Source organism: Coregonus lavaretus (assembly GCF_964263955.1).
Source record: "Coregonus lavaretus genome assembly, chromosome: 20".
Taxonomy (NCBI): Eukaryota; Metazoa; Chordata; class Actinopteri; order Salmoniformes; family Salmonidae; genus Coregonus; species Coregonus lavaretus.
Genome location: NC_140007.1, coordinates 12,275,086 through 12,291,920, shown reverse-complemented (window position 1 = coordinate 12,291,920; position 16,835 = coordinate 12,275,086). Strand labels below are relative to the sequence as shown.

At 42.6% G+C, this 16,835-nt stretch overlaps 1 protein-coding gene across 1 annotated transcript in view; it reads right to left on the bottom strand.

Annotated features, from left to right (window-relative positions):
- Window positions 1–16,835, bottom strand: part of LOC311148250 (microtubule cross-linking factor 2-like) — a gene marked incomplete at both ends in the record, with an annotated part of 73,781 nt that overhangs the window by 20,192 nt on the left and 36,754 nt on the right. Inside the window, 2 exons of the mRNA XM_084185153.1 lie at window positions 239–1,582; window positions 3,514–3,576. Coding sequence (XP_084041279.1) covers window positions 239–1,582; window positions 3,514–3,576 — 1,407 coding nt within the window. The remainder of the gene's footprint in view (window positions 1–238; window positions 1,583–3,513; window positions 3,577–16,835) is intronic.

Genomic DNA, 16,835 nt, shown 5'->3' with positions numbered 1-16,835 from the left:
GGCATCAAAGCAGCATGCGTGTCATGTTATGTGTGCTGGCAGCATTCTGTGCCAGGGAGAAACCATAGTGTGAGCTGGGATGGTGGAGGAGTATTAGTAAGCCATAACGTGGTTCAAAGAGCAAACAGAACAGACATAATAGACTTGCTACAAAAAAGGAGGCTATAAAAAAATGAAAGAAACACGATCAATCATAAAGGAGGGGTGGGGAGAGGAGGAGTAGGGTGTTTGTTCTTACCTTCTGCTCAGCCGTGATCTCACCCGCCTGGTCGTCTGGAGGGCAGGGGTGAGAGGCAAAGGGTGCACCCACCACAGAGTCCCCAGCCTCAGACAGTAGAGGCAGGGGGGATGCCCCCTGCACCTGTGCCCTCCCTGGGGGGGTGGTGCCTAGGCTCTCCACCTGCTCCACAAAGGCCTGGAGCTGGGTGTGCAGCGCTCGCAGCCTGCCCGTCAGAGCCTCCACCAGGGGCAGGTCCTGGAGCTCTGAGGGCTGGGCCTGCTGGCTCTTCTCTGGGACACATGGCTCTGCAGCCTCCCCGGAGGAGGAGGAGATCTTGCGGTAGAGGGAGATGGAGGGGCAGTTGAAGTCTGAGGCGGTCAGCAGCTGGATGGCTTTAGAGATGAGGCGTGCCTGGTCCCTCATGGCTAGCAGGGCTTCGTGGTCCTTCAGCCCCAGGGGCACATCACCGTCCAGGGGGACAGGAACCCCAGTGGACGTCTTCTTCTCCCTCTCCTCCAGGGGCTCGTTCTCCCCTCCGATGGGGCCCTCGCGGTGTGCCTTGCTGGGGAGGCACTCGGCTGAGTCCCCTGCCTCTGCGTCGGTCTCCAGGGCGGGCCTGGAGGAGCTGTGGTAGGAGGCCAGGTCGCAGCGCTGCAGGTTGGACAGCAACACACGGTTCTCATACTGGAGCTTCTTCACCTTGCCGCTCAGATCCCCAATCTGGAGCCTGGCGGCCTGAAGCAGCTCCTCCTGGGGGGCCTCTGTGCTGATCAGAGCCCCACCACCATGACCGTCCTCCAGGAGAGAGATGGACGAGGAGTCGTCCTGGTCTGGGTCCGACACCAGCGGCAGCTCTGACTTGTAGCGGTTGATCTCGTTCATCAGCAGCTTGTTCTGCTCCTCCATTTCCAACAGTGAGCGCCGCAGCAGCTCCGCCTCCTCCTCCACAAACTGCAGGTGCCTCTGGAGCTCCATCACGTTCTCCAGACCTCCTCCTCCAGGCCCTCCCATGCCTCCGACCCCCAGGCCTGGTGGCAGCTCCTGGCCCTTCATGTCGTCCATCTCGGCCCGCAGGCCACGGTTCTCCACCTCCAATTCCACGATGCGCCGGCTCAGCAGGTTGGCCTCCTCCTCCACCAGCTTCAGGTGAACTCTGACCTCGGCCTCGCGGGTGTGGGGAGAGTCGTTGACCTCCTCCACGGTGAGAGAGGCATCCACGTCGCCGTACATCGAGCGGTACTTGGCCAGCTCCTCCCGCATTGCCTCGCTGTCTTTGGCCATCTTGGTCAGCTTCTTGCACATGAGCGCTGACTCCTCCTTGGCAAAGTGGAGCTGGCACTTGAGGTCAGAGCTGTCCTCCTGCTGGCCACAGAGAGGCACAGAGACAGGTTGTTAGGAACACTGACAACATACTGACTCACTCACACACACAATGACAAGATATCGCCAGCCTACATATCACAGAGAGAGACAGAGAGAGAAAGATTACGAAGACAAAACAACAAATTAAAAAAGTGAATTGTTTCTTTCTATTAACATAATAGCTTGAACTCATCTGACATCCTCATGGTAACCCCAGCAAATAGTTAGACCAATGCAAAGTTATGGATTTTTTGGGGCAAAGTGGGATAGGTGGATGCAACACTGGGAAGTCACGCACCCTGTATTAAAGTGATATGAAATGTGTGGTAGCTGTGGGCACTTAGGAACATTGGTGTATTTATAACAGACAGAAGCCATTTTGAATATTAAACTCACATTTATTTTGCAGAGGGTATTCAGATTCCCTTCCCATTATTATTTAACCAAGCGACCCAAAATGATCCAGGCCCATTAAATAATACTTTGTGTTATGTAGTTGATTGGTTATAGACTATTTCCCAGAACATTAAACACAGTATGGAGAGGGTTTAAACTATTTACAGTATGTGGCACTCCAATAATAGAATAGTAAGCATTAACCTTATCCCCACAGGAAAGAAAGAGGAGAGAGAGAGACTATTGACCTTTTGTCTTACTTTAATAAGACATCCTCATTATACTAAAAACGCCACATTACTCCCCCCCCCCACACACACACACACTGTGTACCACCAGAACCTCAACGAGAGAGAGAGAGAGAGAGACACACACAAACACAAACACAAACAGACCCTACAGAGCCACAGGACAACAACAACAACACAATTAGACCCAACCAAATCATGAGAAAATAAAAAGAGAATTACTTGACACATAGGAAAGAATTAACAAAAAAACAGACCAAACTAGAATGCTATTTGGCCCTAAACAGAGAGTACACAGTGGCAGAATACCTGGCCACTGTGACTGACCCAAACTTAAGAAAAACTTTGACTATGTACAGACTCAGTGAGCATAGCCTTGCTATTGAGAAAGGCTGCTGTAGGCAGACCTGGCTCTCAAGAGAAGACAGGCTATGTGCACACTGCCCACAAAATGAGGTGGAAACTGAGCTGCACTTCCTAACCTCCTGCCAAATGTATGACCATATTAGAGACACATATTTCCCTCAGATTACACAGATCCACAAAGAATTTGAAAACAAACCCAATTTTGATAAACTCCCTTATCTACTGGGTGAAAAACCACAGTGTGCCATCACAGCAGCAATATTTGTGACCGTTGCCACAAGAAAAGGGCAACCAGTGAAGAAAAAACACCATTGTAAATACAACCCATATTTATGTTTATTTATTTTCCCATTTGTACTTTAACTATTTGCACATTGTTACAACACTGTATATAGACATAATATGACATTTGAAATGTCTTTATTCTTTTGGAACTTCTGAGTGTAATGTTTACTGTTAATATTTATTGTTTATTTCACTTTTGTTTACTATCTACTTCACTTGCTTTGGCAATGTTAACATACGTTTCCCATGCCAATAAAGCCCTTAAATTGAATTGAATTGAATTGAGAGCGAGCGAGCGAGCGAGAGAGAGAGAGAGAGAGAGAGAGAGAGAGAGAGAGAGAGAGAGAGAGAGAGAGAGAGAGAGAGATGAATGTGCACAAAGCTTGATCTGCTATTGTCAACCTAGTAAAATGTTGTGCTATCTTGGAAGTCGCGAAAGTGAGAAAAATCAGTTTAACTGTAATACTTTAGCATTGACTTTGGGTTCAATAGCTGAGGTAAGGTGAGAATCTTGAGACAAAATGCTGCAGCTGCAGATAATTATTTTGGTTGATTCATTGGGAAGTCTCTAGGAGATTGTCCTTCTTGCGGTTCAATGTAGGAAAAAAATCTAAGGTCTCTGTAAGTCTGGGTTACCTGGGGAGACGGCTTCTTCTCTGGCTTGTTGTTTGGCCGAGCGCCTCTCTTCTTCAGAGAGTTCTGAAAATAGAAGGAAACACATATAGTGACAATAATTAGTGTCAATCAATCAAAAAATCGAATTAACATATAACTTTAATAAAAACCTTTGTCACAAAGTGCTTTTACAGTAACCCGGCCTAGGCCCTAGACCCCCAAAGAGCAAGCAGCAGCGTATTGGCCAAGGTGTTATACAACCTAATAATAATACCACCATGAGTCTCCAACCCTTCTTCTTTCTCCCCCAGTTTATCATCACCATGGAGATGTTTATCCCCACAGTGACACTGATAGGGGTGTGGAGCTACAGTTGACCGCATTTATACTTTGTAAACGGAGAGGAAGGGGTGGAGAGGGAGAAAGAAGAACAAACAACATTGTAAATACAACTCATATGTATTTATTTTCCCCCTTTGTACTTTATTTGCACATAATATGACATTTGAAATGTCTTTATTCTTTTGGAACTTTTGTGAGTGTAATTACTGTTTTTAATTTTTTTATTGTTTATTTCACTTTTGTTTATTATCTATTTCACTTGCTTTGGCAATGTAAACATATGTTTCCCATGCCAATAAAGCCCTTAAATTGAGATTGAATTGAAAGAAAGAGAAAGCCGAAGAAAGGAAGATAGTAAATAAAGAGACAACAAGAGCAGCGTTGCTAATGATAGCCAGCCCCTCCCCTTGGTCACCTGGGCTTCAGTACACTGAGTTAAATCCTAATAAATCCTAATTCCTACCAGAGTCCAGAGAGACACAAACACACGCACGCACACACACACACACACACACACACACACACACAGACAGACGCACTGCAGTACAAGCTTATCTCGCCAAGGTGTTTCCATGGAAACTGGCTACTTTCTCCGCACTGAGCTGGCTGGTGAAAAAAGCAGGGATATCCACAGTCCACTCTGCTGTGTTTTACTAAATCAAGCTAAAAACAAACAAGACCCTGCTACCACAGGACAGTATAGATCCTTTAACACTGTGGACACAGGACTTTACACACACACAACATCCAGAACCAATTCCCCCAGTGGAAAAAGCCAGCTGCAGAGCAGAGTAACTAGATTGGATTTAAAGCGGTGCCAGTTCAGCATGAAGAGCGCCATTCAATCCAATCCTCAGCCCCCATTTTGTGTTTGCTGACAATGTCATGCAGTTTAGCTGGTGGCTGAGAACCTTTTAATGGTGCTAAACTTCACGGTAGAATCAATGGAGAGATAATGGAACTATTGATCCCTGCCACGTATTGACCAACTTTGGGACACTTTTTCGTTTTGTTTCAACCATTGGTTTCGACAGGCCAGCTGTAACAGTGTTGTCACTGTGACAGGGCAGGCTAACACCATTCTAACACAGAGCTAAACCCCAATCCACACTCATTTACATTTTTTTTACATTTTAGTCATTTAGCAGACGCTCTTATCCAGAGCGACTTACAGGAGCAATTAGGGTTAAGTGCCTTGCTCAAGGGCACATCGACAGATTTTTCACCTAGTCGGCTCGGGGATTAGAACCAGCGACCTTTCGGTTACTGGCACAACGCTCTTAACCACTAAGCTACCTGCCGCCCCACACTCATCATCTATAAAACCCCTTTATGACACAAACATCTCACAACAACACTTTTTTCTGTCCCCTAAACCTATTTTGTTATCTCTAGGGCTGTGGCGGTCATGACATTTTGTCAGCCGGTTATTATCATGCAAAAGTCCGCCGGTAATTGAACGTTAAATAACATAAACACGTTTAGCATCTCTAGGCCTCCAGGCCGCCATCTACATTTTAAAAAGTATAATAAATCAATTTAATATACACCATCACAAAAAAAAGAAGCAATTATTTATTTTAGTCAGGTCTTAAGAAACATTATGATATGAAGAAAATGTATTTCAGAAGAACAGAATATGAGTTGGCCTACTGTATGTTATCTGGCTATGCTCCATGCCATAGGCTGTAGGCTTGTTCATTTAGCTGACAAGATATGCTTATATATGCTTAATAAAGTCCTGTGACATATTATTTTATTTTATATGATTTTATAGTAAGAAGAATATAATTGAACTTAGCTGAATAAAATAGAAAGGATATTTTTCCCATTCCGGAGCGAGTGCGCATAGTGGCTATGTTGAGGGTAAAAGTGAACATTTGAAACAGGAGTTATTTGGCAACTTTAGTTGTGAATGATACAAACCTTACAATTTTCCACCCAAACTCTGTATGCCATGGGCTCCCCAACCATGTACCTGCAGCTACAAAAGTGCTTAATTTGGGAAACCAAGTAAAATCTGTTCGGCAACATCGATAGTAACATGTTTTCGCAAAAACTAATCATATTTCACTAAACTGTTGACAGCCCGTCTGCGCACTCGAGAAAGGAATAAAGGAGAGAGAGGAGGAGATGGAAACGCATGGTGGTGGATATTCTGTATAGCTAAAGGTAATGTGTCACCCAATTAATTATGAAAATATTTAAATTCCCTATTACTAGGCTATTCAAAATCAAATACAAATTCACTAATTGTAGGCTAACTGTAAGCCGCCCTGCACAATCAATGAAACAACAGCATTGCCTAGCTAGGCTATACATTCTCTCCCAGACTCATGGATAGACATTTTGGAGCGTAGCATAAGGTAACCAGTCCATCCAGTATGCATAATAATGCAGTCTACACTCAAAGGCAATTACTTGAATTTGTTTAATTTTGGAGTATAGACTAGACCAATTATGTACCAAAGACATCTTAAATCAGGTTTGTTTTATGTTTTTCTGCCATGCATAATATGCAGTAGGCTATGTATTGTATAATGGAACAATCATCATTTTAATTCCGTTAATTTTTTTCTGGGATTGGGCTCATAAGCCTATGTATATGGAAGTATGGAGGTTTTTAATGAATCATCACGCCGTCCATTTCGTTGTGTTAGGCTTTGAAACAACATCCGCAACAACCATGTTTTACACTGCTGTTGAACTTCTTTCTTCAAATTGATCATCACAGCAAGGTGATTTAAACGTTTTAAAAGTACGATAGCCATACTGTTTTGATGATAAGAGTTTGACGTGATTTTCGATCGCATTTGCATTGATGTCAGAGTGGTTAGAGGGACAATAGAGCTCTGAGTACCAGACCATTAGGACCTGATGGTAGTTAGCGAGTTGGGTACTACCAAAACATGTCCAGAGTCAATAAAAGGAGATTACCGCGACTCAACGGTAAATTTTACTGCCGTCATGACTCATGACTGCCGGTGTGGCGATAATACGGTCACCCCAATAGCCCTATCTGTATCAAATATCAATCATTTTTACACTCCCCCTCCTCCTTCCCTTCTCCCATCCCACAGTAAAGCTTTCTGGATGCCTCCCAAATGGCACTTAATTCCATATGTAGTGCGCTATGGGCCCTGGTCAAAAGTAGTGATATCGAGGGCACACTCTCAGAAAAAAAGGTGCTATCTAGAACCTAAAAGTGTCCCCATAGGGGAACCCTTTGAAGAACGCTTTTGGTTCCAGGTATAACCATTTTGGGTTCCATGTACAACCCTTTCCACAGAGGGTTCTACATGGAACTCAAAAGGGTTCTACCTGGAACCAAAAAGGGTTATCCTATTGGGACAGTCGAAGAACCCTTTTGGAACCCTTTTTTCTAAGAGTGTAGGGTGCCATTTGGGATGCAGGCTCCCTGCTCTGCAATCTCATGACCCCAAACAAAACCAGACAAAATTCCACCCGCTCTGCCAAGTTGATGTAATCGTCCGGCCCTCTCGGTGCAACAGCTACGTATCATTCAGAACACAAGGCCACTCACACAAACAATGCAGCGCTGACTCAACCTCAGCAAAACCCTGAGGCAATACTGGGACAACGTTAGGGGGATGAGGCTTGAAATTAGGTTTCTGTACACTTTAAAGGGGTTACCGTGAATTTGACATTTCATATTATAGTACACTTACTGTAATATAAGTACGGTATCAAAGAAAATACTGTGTAATGACACACAGTACAATACAGTATACTGTAAAAAAGTAAATGCTACCGTAATCGGAATGAATTCATGAATTCATGGATTAATGAAATTCATTGAGGGGAGGGCTTTGTATTTCACAGTATTTTACTATAATTACAAGGGATTGGTCCAAGCAGGTTTGCTTTTACACTCTAAGAATTAGGGGTTCAACAAGGGTTCTTCTAAGATCCTCAAAGTTCTTTGAAGAACCTTATGGTTCTTGGCACTGAAAATTAAATGGATATCAATCAACAAAGAGGTAAGAATATGTACTGTATGCTATAAGAATATGTTGAAGGCTAGCTGTATTGGGTGCAGATGATAATAATAGGGGAGGGGGGTAGTTAAAAAATTACCCCAAAATGTTCTTCAAAAGGTTATTTGAGGATCCATTAAAAGGGGTTCTTTAAAGAACCATTTTAAAGGGTTCTTCAAAGAACTTATAGTGGTTCCCTCACGGTTTCAATTTGAAGAACCCCTAAAGGATCCTCCAGGAACCTTTTATTTTTTAGCGTGTAGTTAGTGTTTACACATTACAGCATATTAATGAATATTTGTTGTTTTACATCACTTAACAAAGGCTTCAAGACAGGCAGCGACTACAGGGAAAAACAGACCAAAAAGACATGGCAAAATGCTAAACCATTTAAGGTTTAAGACTTCCTGCCACTCCAATCTATCCCCTATACAGTTTAAATTAATGGGTCTCTATAACCACATAGAAGTTAAATTGGTACATAATTCTCAGTATTATCCTCTTACAAGGCATGCCTCAAAATATAATAATAAGCCAGCAACAACAATACCATCCACCCACTAGTGGTCAAAAGGTTTTTAGCGCTCTAAAGATACGGTACGGTACTGTATTCGGTGGAGTGGAATGACAGAGCCATTCAAAATACAGCAATTTTCCCACAATGCACCATCATTTACAATATGCAGTAAAAAGTTTCAGAGTTTTTTTACTGTTGATAATACCTAAAATTACAGTTTTCCGTTACAGTGTATGTAAAATGGTGCCACTCCAGGTCTGCCTGTCTCATGCCTAAACACACCTGCTCAATGCACAGTTAAAGACACACACGCACGTGCACACACACACATACAGAGGTACGTACGCACACACACCCTATCCCCAGCAAAAGAACCAGAGCATTCAAAGGCATGTGTCTGTGCTATCTGATAGCATGGTTCTGTGGCTGTATGTCAACAGGCTGTAACTCTAGTTGTGTGGGCTGGGTAACCTGAAGCCTGGAGGGGGTAAATAGGTAGGATGATCCCTGGCTGGATGTCTCTCTCCTGGGAGAGGGAGGTAGAGACGTGTAAGTCCCCTTAGACATGTGAAATCGCATTTTCACTAGTAAAATAGCTTTTTTCACATGTTGATCTTAAAATTCACACGCAAAACCATATTTTCACATGTATTACATTTAGAGTTCACATGTTAACACCACCTTTTCACATTTTATTTTATTTATTTTATTTCACCTTTATTTAACCAGGTAAGCCAGTTGAGAACAAGTTCTCATTTACAACTGCGACCTGGCCAAGATAAAGCAAAGCAGTGCGATTAAAAACAACAACACAGAGTTACATATGGGGTAAAACAAAACATAAAGTCAAAAAATACAACAGAAAATATATATACAGTGTGTGCAAATGTAGCAAGTTACGGAGGTAAGGCAATAAATAGGCTATAGTGCAAAATAATTACAATAGTATTAACACTGGAATGCTAGATGTGCAAGAGATTATGTGCAAATAGAGATACTGGGGTGCAAAAGAGCAAAATAAATAACAATATAGGGATGAGGTAGTTGGGTGGGCTAATTTCAGATGGGCTGTGTACAGGTGCAGTGATCGGTAAGGTGCTCTGACAACTGATGCTTAAAGTTAGAATAACATGTTTTCACCTCACATGTGAACTGCAGTTTCACATGTGACATTTTCGGTTTCACATGTTAAAAACTTTCATGTGAAAATCGGATATGTAGTTTCACATGTGATTGAATTTCACATGAGCTTGCAATTCCACATGTGAAAGTGAGATTTTCACATGTGGAATTGCAAGCTCATGTGAAATTCAATCACATGTGAAAATCTAATTCGCAGATTAACATAAGAACATTCCACATACGAAAATGTCACTTTCATATTTTCACATGATTGTTTTAGACATGTGAACTTGCAATTCCACATGTGAAAGTGAAAATCTAATTTTCAGTTTCACGTTTAAAAAAATCTCACTTTCACATGTGGAATTGCAAGTTCACATGTGGGGTTTAAAATAATGTTATGGTGTGAAAAGATGGTGTAAACATGTTGCATTAGCAATGTTTCCAACGGTAGAATTAGTGTGACCACATCTAAAAAGCCCAAGACAGGGGAATGATTTTGTGAAAAGTTTGGACACACCTACTCATTCATCAAAACTATGAAATAACACATATGGAATCATGTAGTAACCAAAAAAGTGTTAAACCATTCTAAATATATTTTAGATGTTAGATTATGTGGGAACTCCTTCAAGACTGTTGAGAGAATGCCAAGAGTGTGCAAAGCTGTCATCAAGGCAAAGAGTGGCTACTTTGAAGAATCTCAAATATAAAAAATATTTTGATTTGTTTAGCACTTTTTTGGTTACTACATGATTCCATATGTGTTATTTCATAGTTTTGATGTCTTTACTATTATTCTACAATGTAGAAAATTGTAAAAATAAAGAAAAACCCTGGAATGAGTAGGTGTGTCCAAACTTTTGACTGGTACTGTATATATATTTGTTTTACAAATCGATACTTGGGGTCACAGTATCGATATAATATCTTCAAAAATAATGTTGCGATATGTATAGATTTCACCCGTCACTAGTTATTATATGGTGCAATCCTCTAGTGAGTGAGTTACTTCTATGCCATTAATATTAAGCAAAACCTCTGAAGTCGATAACACAATTCTTAGTATTCCAAACAAAAATATTGATATTGAAAGCAAAACATAAACCCAAAAGTATTGATGGCAAAACAAAATATTGCAAGAAAATAATTCCAAAATGCAAGAACAAATGAATGTAAATGGATAAAAAAGTATAGTTTTCAGTGAAAGAAATGTGTGATAACGGGATTAAATAGAAACACCTCCCTCTTTCCTGCAATTTTCCCTATCTTTGGTTATTACCGTGGCCTTTGCTTTTGCTGCCTTTTTTTCCAGTAGGAAGTTTTCGCACATTCATTCCAGCAATATAGCACCCTGCATCCCACTGTTGGTTTGCCTCTGAAGCTAAGCAGGGTAAGCCCTGGTTGGTCCCTGCATGGGAGACCAGATGTAGCAGAAAGTGGTGAAAAATGCACATGTGGGGAAAAAGATAATTCATATGTGATTTGTTTACAAGAGTGTGTTGAAAAACCATGTGTTTCTTTTGTAAGGGTCTGGCCATCATGCCTGCACACTTAAGCCCAGTACAGCTATGCCTGGCTTGGCCCAATAGTGTAAATCAGGCAACAGTCAGCCTGCCTGGGCCTGACTGGACTTAGGAAATAATGCCTGGTGCAAAGAAAAGAACAGAGACGTTACACAACCTCACGGTCCAGGGCTTGGAAAGATTAACTTGTGTAATGGGCTCAACAATGAATGTTAGGATAGGAACAGACATCATCACAACACTAATGTGGGTTTACTGGATTTTATGGACATCTGATGGCTTTGTTATGTGTGTGTGTGTGTGTGTGTGTGTGTGTGTGTGTGTGTGTGTGTGTGTGTGTGTGTGTGAGGGTGGGGGGGCAGGAGTTTGATCCACACACACATACAGATGTAGGATCCTAATTTCAGCCAGTTTGGTACAGCAAGAAAATAATCCTGCAGCAACAGGAAATGTGAATTAATATGTGGATTATAATAAATATTTAAAAAAAATTAAGAATATACAACTTTTTAGTAAGGGAGAATCAAGTCTGACATTTCAAAGTAGAAATTACAAACTTCAGAAGCCCTTTTAAACCTCAAATACACTACACATTTTACATTTCCTGCAACAGTGTGTGCGCACATGTAAGCACGCACACAAACACAAGTCTGTGGAGGCGAGGGGCCCTTAGCATCAAAGAGGATGCTCTAGTGAGCACGCTCAGTCCCTCCCATCACCATGGCTTTAGTGGCACTTCGGTAACAAAGACAAACATCCCAACTATTGCATAACCAGGGTGTGTGTGTATGTGTGAGGGGAGATAGATAATTGCCCATAGTGGACCAAGTATCTCTCTCACAGTGTGACTGTGGCTCTGTTCTGCTCTACTCCACTATAGTGCCTGACAGCACAGTGACTTTAACATCAACTCAGCTAATTGACTAGACTCAACAGCACAGCATTCCAATTTTCTTTCTCTCTCTCTCTCTTTCTGCCCTTCCTTTGTTCCTTTGTGTGCCATATCTAAATCATTGCAGGGTTTGAGACAGGGGAGTGAGAAAGGAGTGAGAAAAACAGAGGAAGAGAGAGGAGTGGAGGTGTGGGAGACAGGTAAGGAAGGAGGAGTGGGAGAGAGTAAGAGAGAGAGGGTGAGAGTGTGGGCTAGCGATATGCTGACTAGTTTATAATGGAGAGTAATAGTGTACAACAGTGGAGGCTGCTGAGGGGAGGACGGCTCATAATAATGTCTGGAACGGAGTCAATGGAATGGCCATCACACAATATGGCTTTATCATATTACTACACCATTCAATACAGCGGAAGCATGAAACAAAGAGAGTAATAAAAGTGTAATAAAATTTGAAATATGAATATCCAATCAGTAGGATTATTAAAAACCAATCGATGCTATTCTAGTCGTAACATCAAATGGTGTTATTGCAGTAGCAGAGGAGGCGCTTTCTAAATTCAATTAGATCTGTTTCTATCTGCACTCCAAAGTGGGAAGTGAAGTAGAATAGTATATTTGCATGACTGCTGTAGCAGAGCTGCAGGTAATGTGAGTGGAGATGACAACAACACCAGACAATACACTCCCCACTTTGCTTTTGCTCTAATCCACAGAACAATCAATGGTGTTCAGATCAACCCAAGTTTGAGATCCAGTGGGGGGAGATATGTCTCTTTGTTACCAAACTCACTGCTGCTCACTTTTAGACATTGTAGGAAGGCTGTGGGAAAGAAGGCTGTGGTTGATTGGTTGGTCCGACCCTGTGTATGCACTGGTTAAAATGTTTCTGAAAGCTTGTTATTAATATGATTCGTCAACTTCAAGCAGAGCAAACATAGAGTCATGTGTGAAATATGTGTGTGTGTTTCTGTCTGTTGGTGTGTCAATCTGTGTGTAGTATTAGAGTTTAGGGAATGGGAGGCATGGAGTCTGTGCAACAATGAGTTGAGGAGAGACAGAGGGGGGTGGGAGGGAGGGAGGAGGGGTCTGTAGACGTCCTCTAAAGCCTGTCAGCATAGCACAATCCAGGGGGACAGACAGCCTAAACACCAGCCACCAGCCACCTCTCTGTCTCAATCCCTCCTCTCCTCTCCTCTCCTCTCCTCTCCTCTCCTCTCCTCTCCTCTCCTCTCCTCTCCTCTCCTCTCCTCTCCTCTCCTCTCCTCTCCTCTCCTCTCCTCTCCTCTCCTCTCCTCTCCTCAGGCTCCTATTGTCCCTTTACGGCACTCACAATGGACCAGCACCAAAACCCCAAAGCCCAAATCTCCAGAATCCAGAATCCAGAGTCCAGAATATAAATATACTGTATATACATATAATGGTGTGTATAGACAGTACGGACAGTATAGGAATAGAAATTGTGTGTACAGCAGTATGGGATGAGCCATGACTAGAATACAGTATATACATATAAAGTGGGTAAAACAGTATGTAAACATTATTAAAGTGACCAGTGTTCAATGACTCTATGTACATAGGGCAGCAGTCTCTAACGTGCAGGGTAAAGAATTGGTGGTAGCCGGCTAGTAACAGTGACTAAGGTTTAGGGCAGGGTACTGGGCGTGGTGACTGTTTAACAGTCTGATGGCCTGGAGATAGCCGTGGCTGGCTGAGGTCCTTGATGATCTTCTTGGCCTTCCTGTGACACCGGGTGCTGTAGATGTCCTGGAGGGCAGGCAGTGTGCCTCCGGTGATGCGTTGGGCTGACTGCACCACCCTCTGGGGAGCCCTGCGGTTGCGGACAGTGCAAAAGCTTTTGACCCTCTCCACTGCGGTCCCCCGTCAATGTGGATGGGGGTGTGCTCTCATTGCTGTCTCCTGTAGTCCACTATCAGCTCCTTCGTTTTGTTGACGTTGAGGGAGAGGTTATTTTCCTGGCACCACTCTGCCAGGGCACTCACCTCCTCCCTGTAGGCTGTCTCGTCTATGTTGGTGATCAGGTCTTGCACTGTTGTGTCATCAGCAAACTTGATGATTGAGTTGGAGACGTGCATGGCCACGCAGTCATGGGTGAACAGGGAGTAGAAGAGGGGGCTGAGCGCGCACCCCTGTGGGACGCCCTTGTTGAGGTTCAGCGTGGCGGAGGATGTTGTTGTCTATCTTCACCACTTGGGGTCGGCCCGTCAGGAAGTCCAGGACCCAATTGCACAGGCAGGGGTTCAGACCCAGGGCCCTGAGCTTAGTGATGAGTTTGGAGGGCACTATGGTGTTGAAGGCTGAGCTGTAGTCGATGAAGAGCATTCTTACATAGGTATTTATCTTGTCCAGCTGGGATAGGGAAGTGTGTAGTGCAATGGCGATTGCGTCGTCCGTGGATCTGTTGGGGCAATATGCGAATTGTAGTAGGGTCTAGGGCAGGGGTATTCAACTATTACCCTACGAGGTCCAAAGCCTGCTGGTTTTCTGTTCTACCTGATAATTAATTGCACACACCTGGTGTCCCAGGTCTAAATCAGTCCCTGATTAGAGGGAAACAATAAAAAAATGGAACTGGTCAAATATTTGAGTTGGAGGGGTCTAGGGTGTCAGGTAAGGTGGAGATGATATGGTCCTTTACTTGCCTCTCAAAACACTTAATGATGACAGACGTGAGTACTACAGGGCAATAGTCATTAAGTCACAAGACCCTATTCCCACTACTAGAGATTAAGGAGAGTCTGAGAAGTGGAGTGGCGAAAGACATTCCTACATTTCAATTCACAACGCAACATTCTTAGTTCGCAGCTCAAATGAAAGTGAATATCACAGTAGCCACTAGCCAAACTATTTAACAATCCGAGCAACTTTTCTTCTAAAACATATTACAATATTTAATAATGCAACCAAACCATATTACACTCCTGAACAATGCAACAATCCACAAGCATGTGCAGACAATTAAAGGCTTTATTTTCTTGTCCATACACAATATATTAGCAGAACGCACACAGCTAACTCCTGCTAGCTATATATTATAATATAGGCTACACAGCTAGATAACATTAGCTAGCTACACAAAATGTGACCCGTTTCAGAAAGCTGGGCAAGATTCATTGGATTTACTCATATTTTCATGATGGACAACATGCAAAGTGTAGCTACAGTTTTTAATAACAGTGTTGTCCTGAATACAGCTGCTGGTATCGACACAGCTCTGTCTTCTTTCGAAAAAGCAGTCTGGACTGGTTGAAGCCGAGTGGGAAGGATTATTTTAAGTGTTTCAGTCTGCCGTGGATCATCATAATCCATACACAGGTAAGAGTCTACAGTTAAAATGCCAAGATAGCTACATGTACTGTACATACATTATTGTCTCAACTGTCTCAAAAAGTTGTTTTCATTGCTAGCTATTGTTAGCTATATAGCTAACTAGCTATACAGTTGCATACAAGTAACGTTATAGCCAGCTAGCTAGCAGAGCTGGCCAGTTGCATTCTGCAGTTAATGTTGATTGCTGATGTACTAAGCCATGGATGACGATAATCTTTTTCCATGTTCGTCAGTTTGTCATGTTTAACTAGCTAGCTACCAAAAATAGCCACTATGGTGCGAATGCTAATTGATTAGCAAGCTAATCAAACCCCATGTTAAGTGATAGGGACACATGTTAAATTGGCAAGCTAGCTAGCCACAATGAAATGATAGCTAAATAGTTAGCTATTGGATTATAGGTTTTGTGGTCGTTTTTTTGCATTTTCAACTAGCTGGCTAACTAGATGAATACCATTTACATCTAGCCAGTTGGTAATTATAAAGCTAAATCTAGCTAGTTATCTTGAAGTGTCTGCATTGCCATTGCTGGAAGCAGGTTGAGTGTATACAGGGCATTTAAGTACAGCTGTAGCAGTCAACCAGCAATAGCATGCTAAGGGAGATTAATTAATTCATGTTTTAACCTATTTTACTGGAATTTGTCTTTCAGCATAAACCTGCTCTCCGCCACCAGTTAAAGGAGATGATCAAGGTTAGCAGTGTAAAATCAAATTTTAAGAACATACATTTTAGAAATGGGCGGGATTTATGACAGTGGCTGTGGTAACTAGTGACGACCCTGGACCTCGGTGGCGGCTCAGTGCAGTCAAGCAAAAATAAAAATACACCATTGAGATTTAATGTAATGGTGACAATTTCAGAATGTAACAGGCTGCTACTACAATTTCAGGTAAAAACTCAATAAAACAAGTCTAAAAAATAAGGAAAATGTCTGTACATTTCAGCTGTTTCAAAAACATTGCTATGCTATTACAATTTTTACTGTAAAGAGTGTTGGCTCAACGAGACAATTCTGTTTACACTGCCTTGCTTAGAGGTGGGCAATTGTCGGGCGTGTGTCGTGCGGTCAAGTAGTGACAAGTTTGCAAGTTTACATTGCAGTATATGTGTAGGCAAGGGTATTTTTGCGTAAAGTCTAGTAAGTGTGAAGAACCTCTAAGAAAGGAGCTCTGCAGGTGTAGAGAGAGAGATCTAGCAAAGGCACAGGGATATATGCAGGGTGACAAATGAGAGAGGGAGAAGTGGGGGAGATAAAAGCCAATCTGCATAGGAAAAGAGAGTAAGAGCGAGAGAGAGTGAGAGAGAGGGAAGGGGGAAGGAAGAGAGAAATAGAGGAGGGAGATGTATAAGAATGAGTATGTAATTTCCCACACTACAGCGAACGTTCGATTCAGAGATTGGGGGGATGAATGTGTCGTCCATTATCCCATCACCTCCACCGCAGACCTTAATGGGTTCCCATGACAACCGCTTATGCACTTCCTCGTTCAGTTTCTGACAGTGGAAGCCAACAAAACAAATTGGTGAAAGTGGAGGATAGGAGGGAAAAAACATGGAGGACAGGAAATGCAGACCCTTGAAATCCCTATTGACAT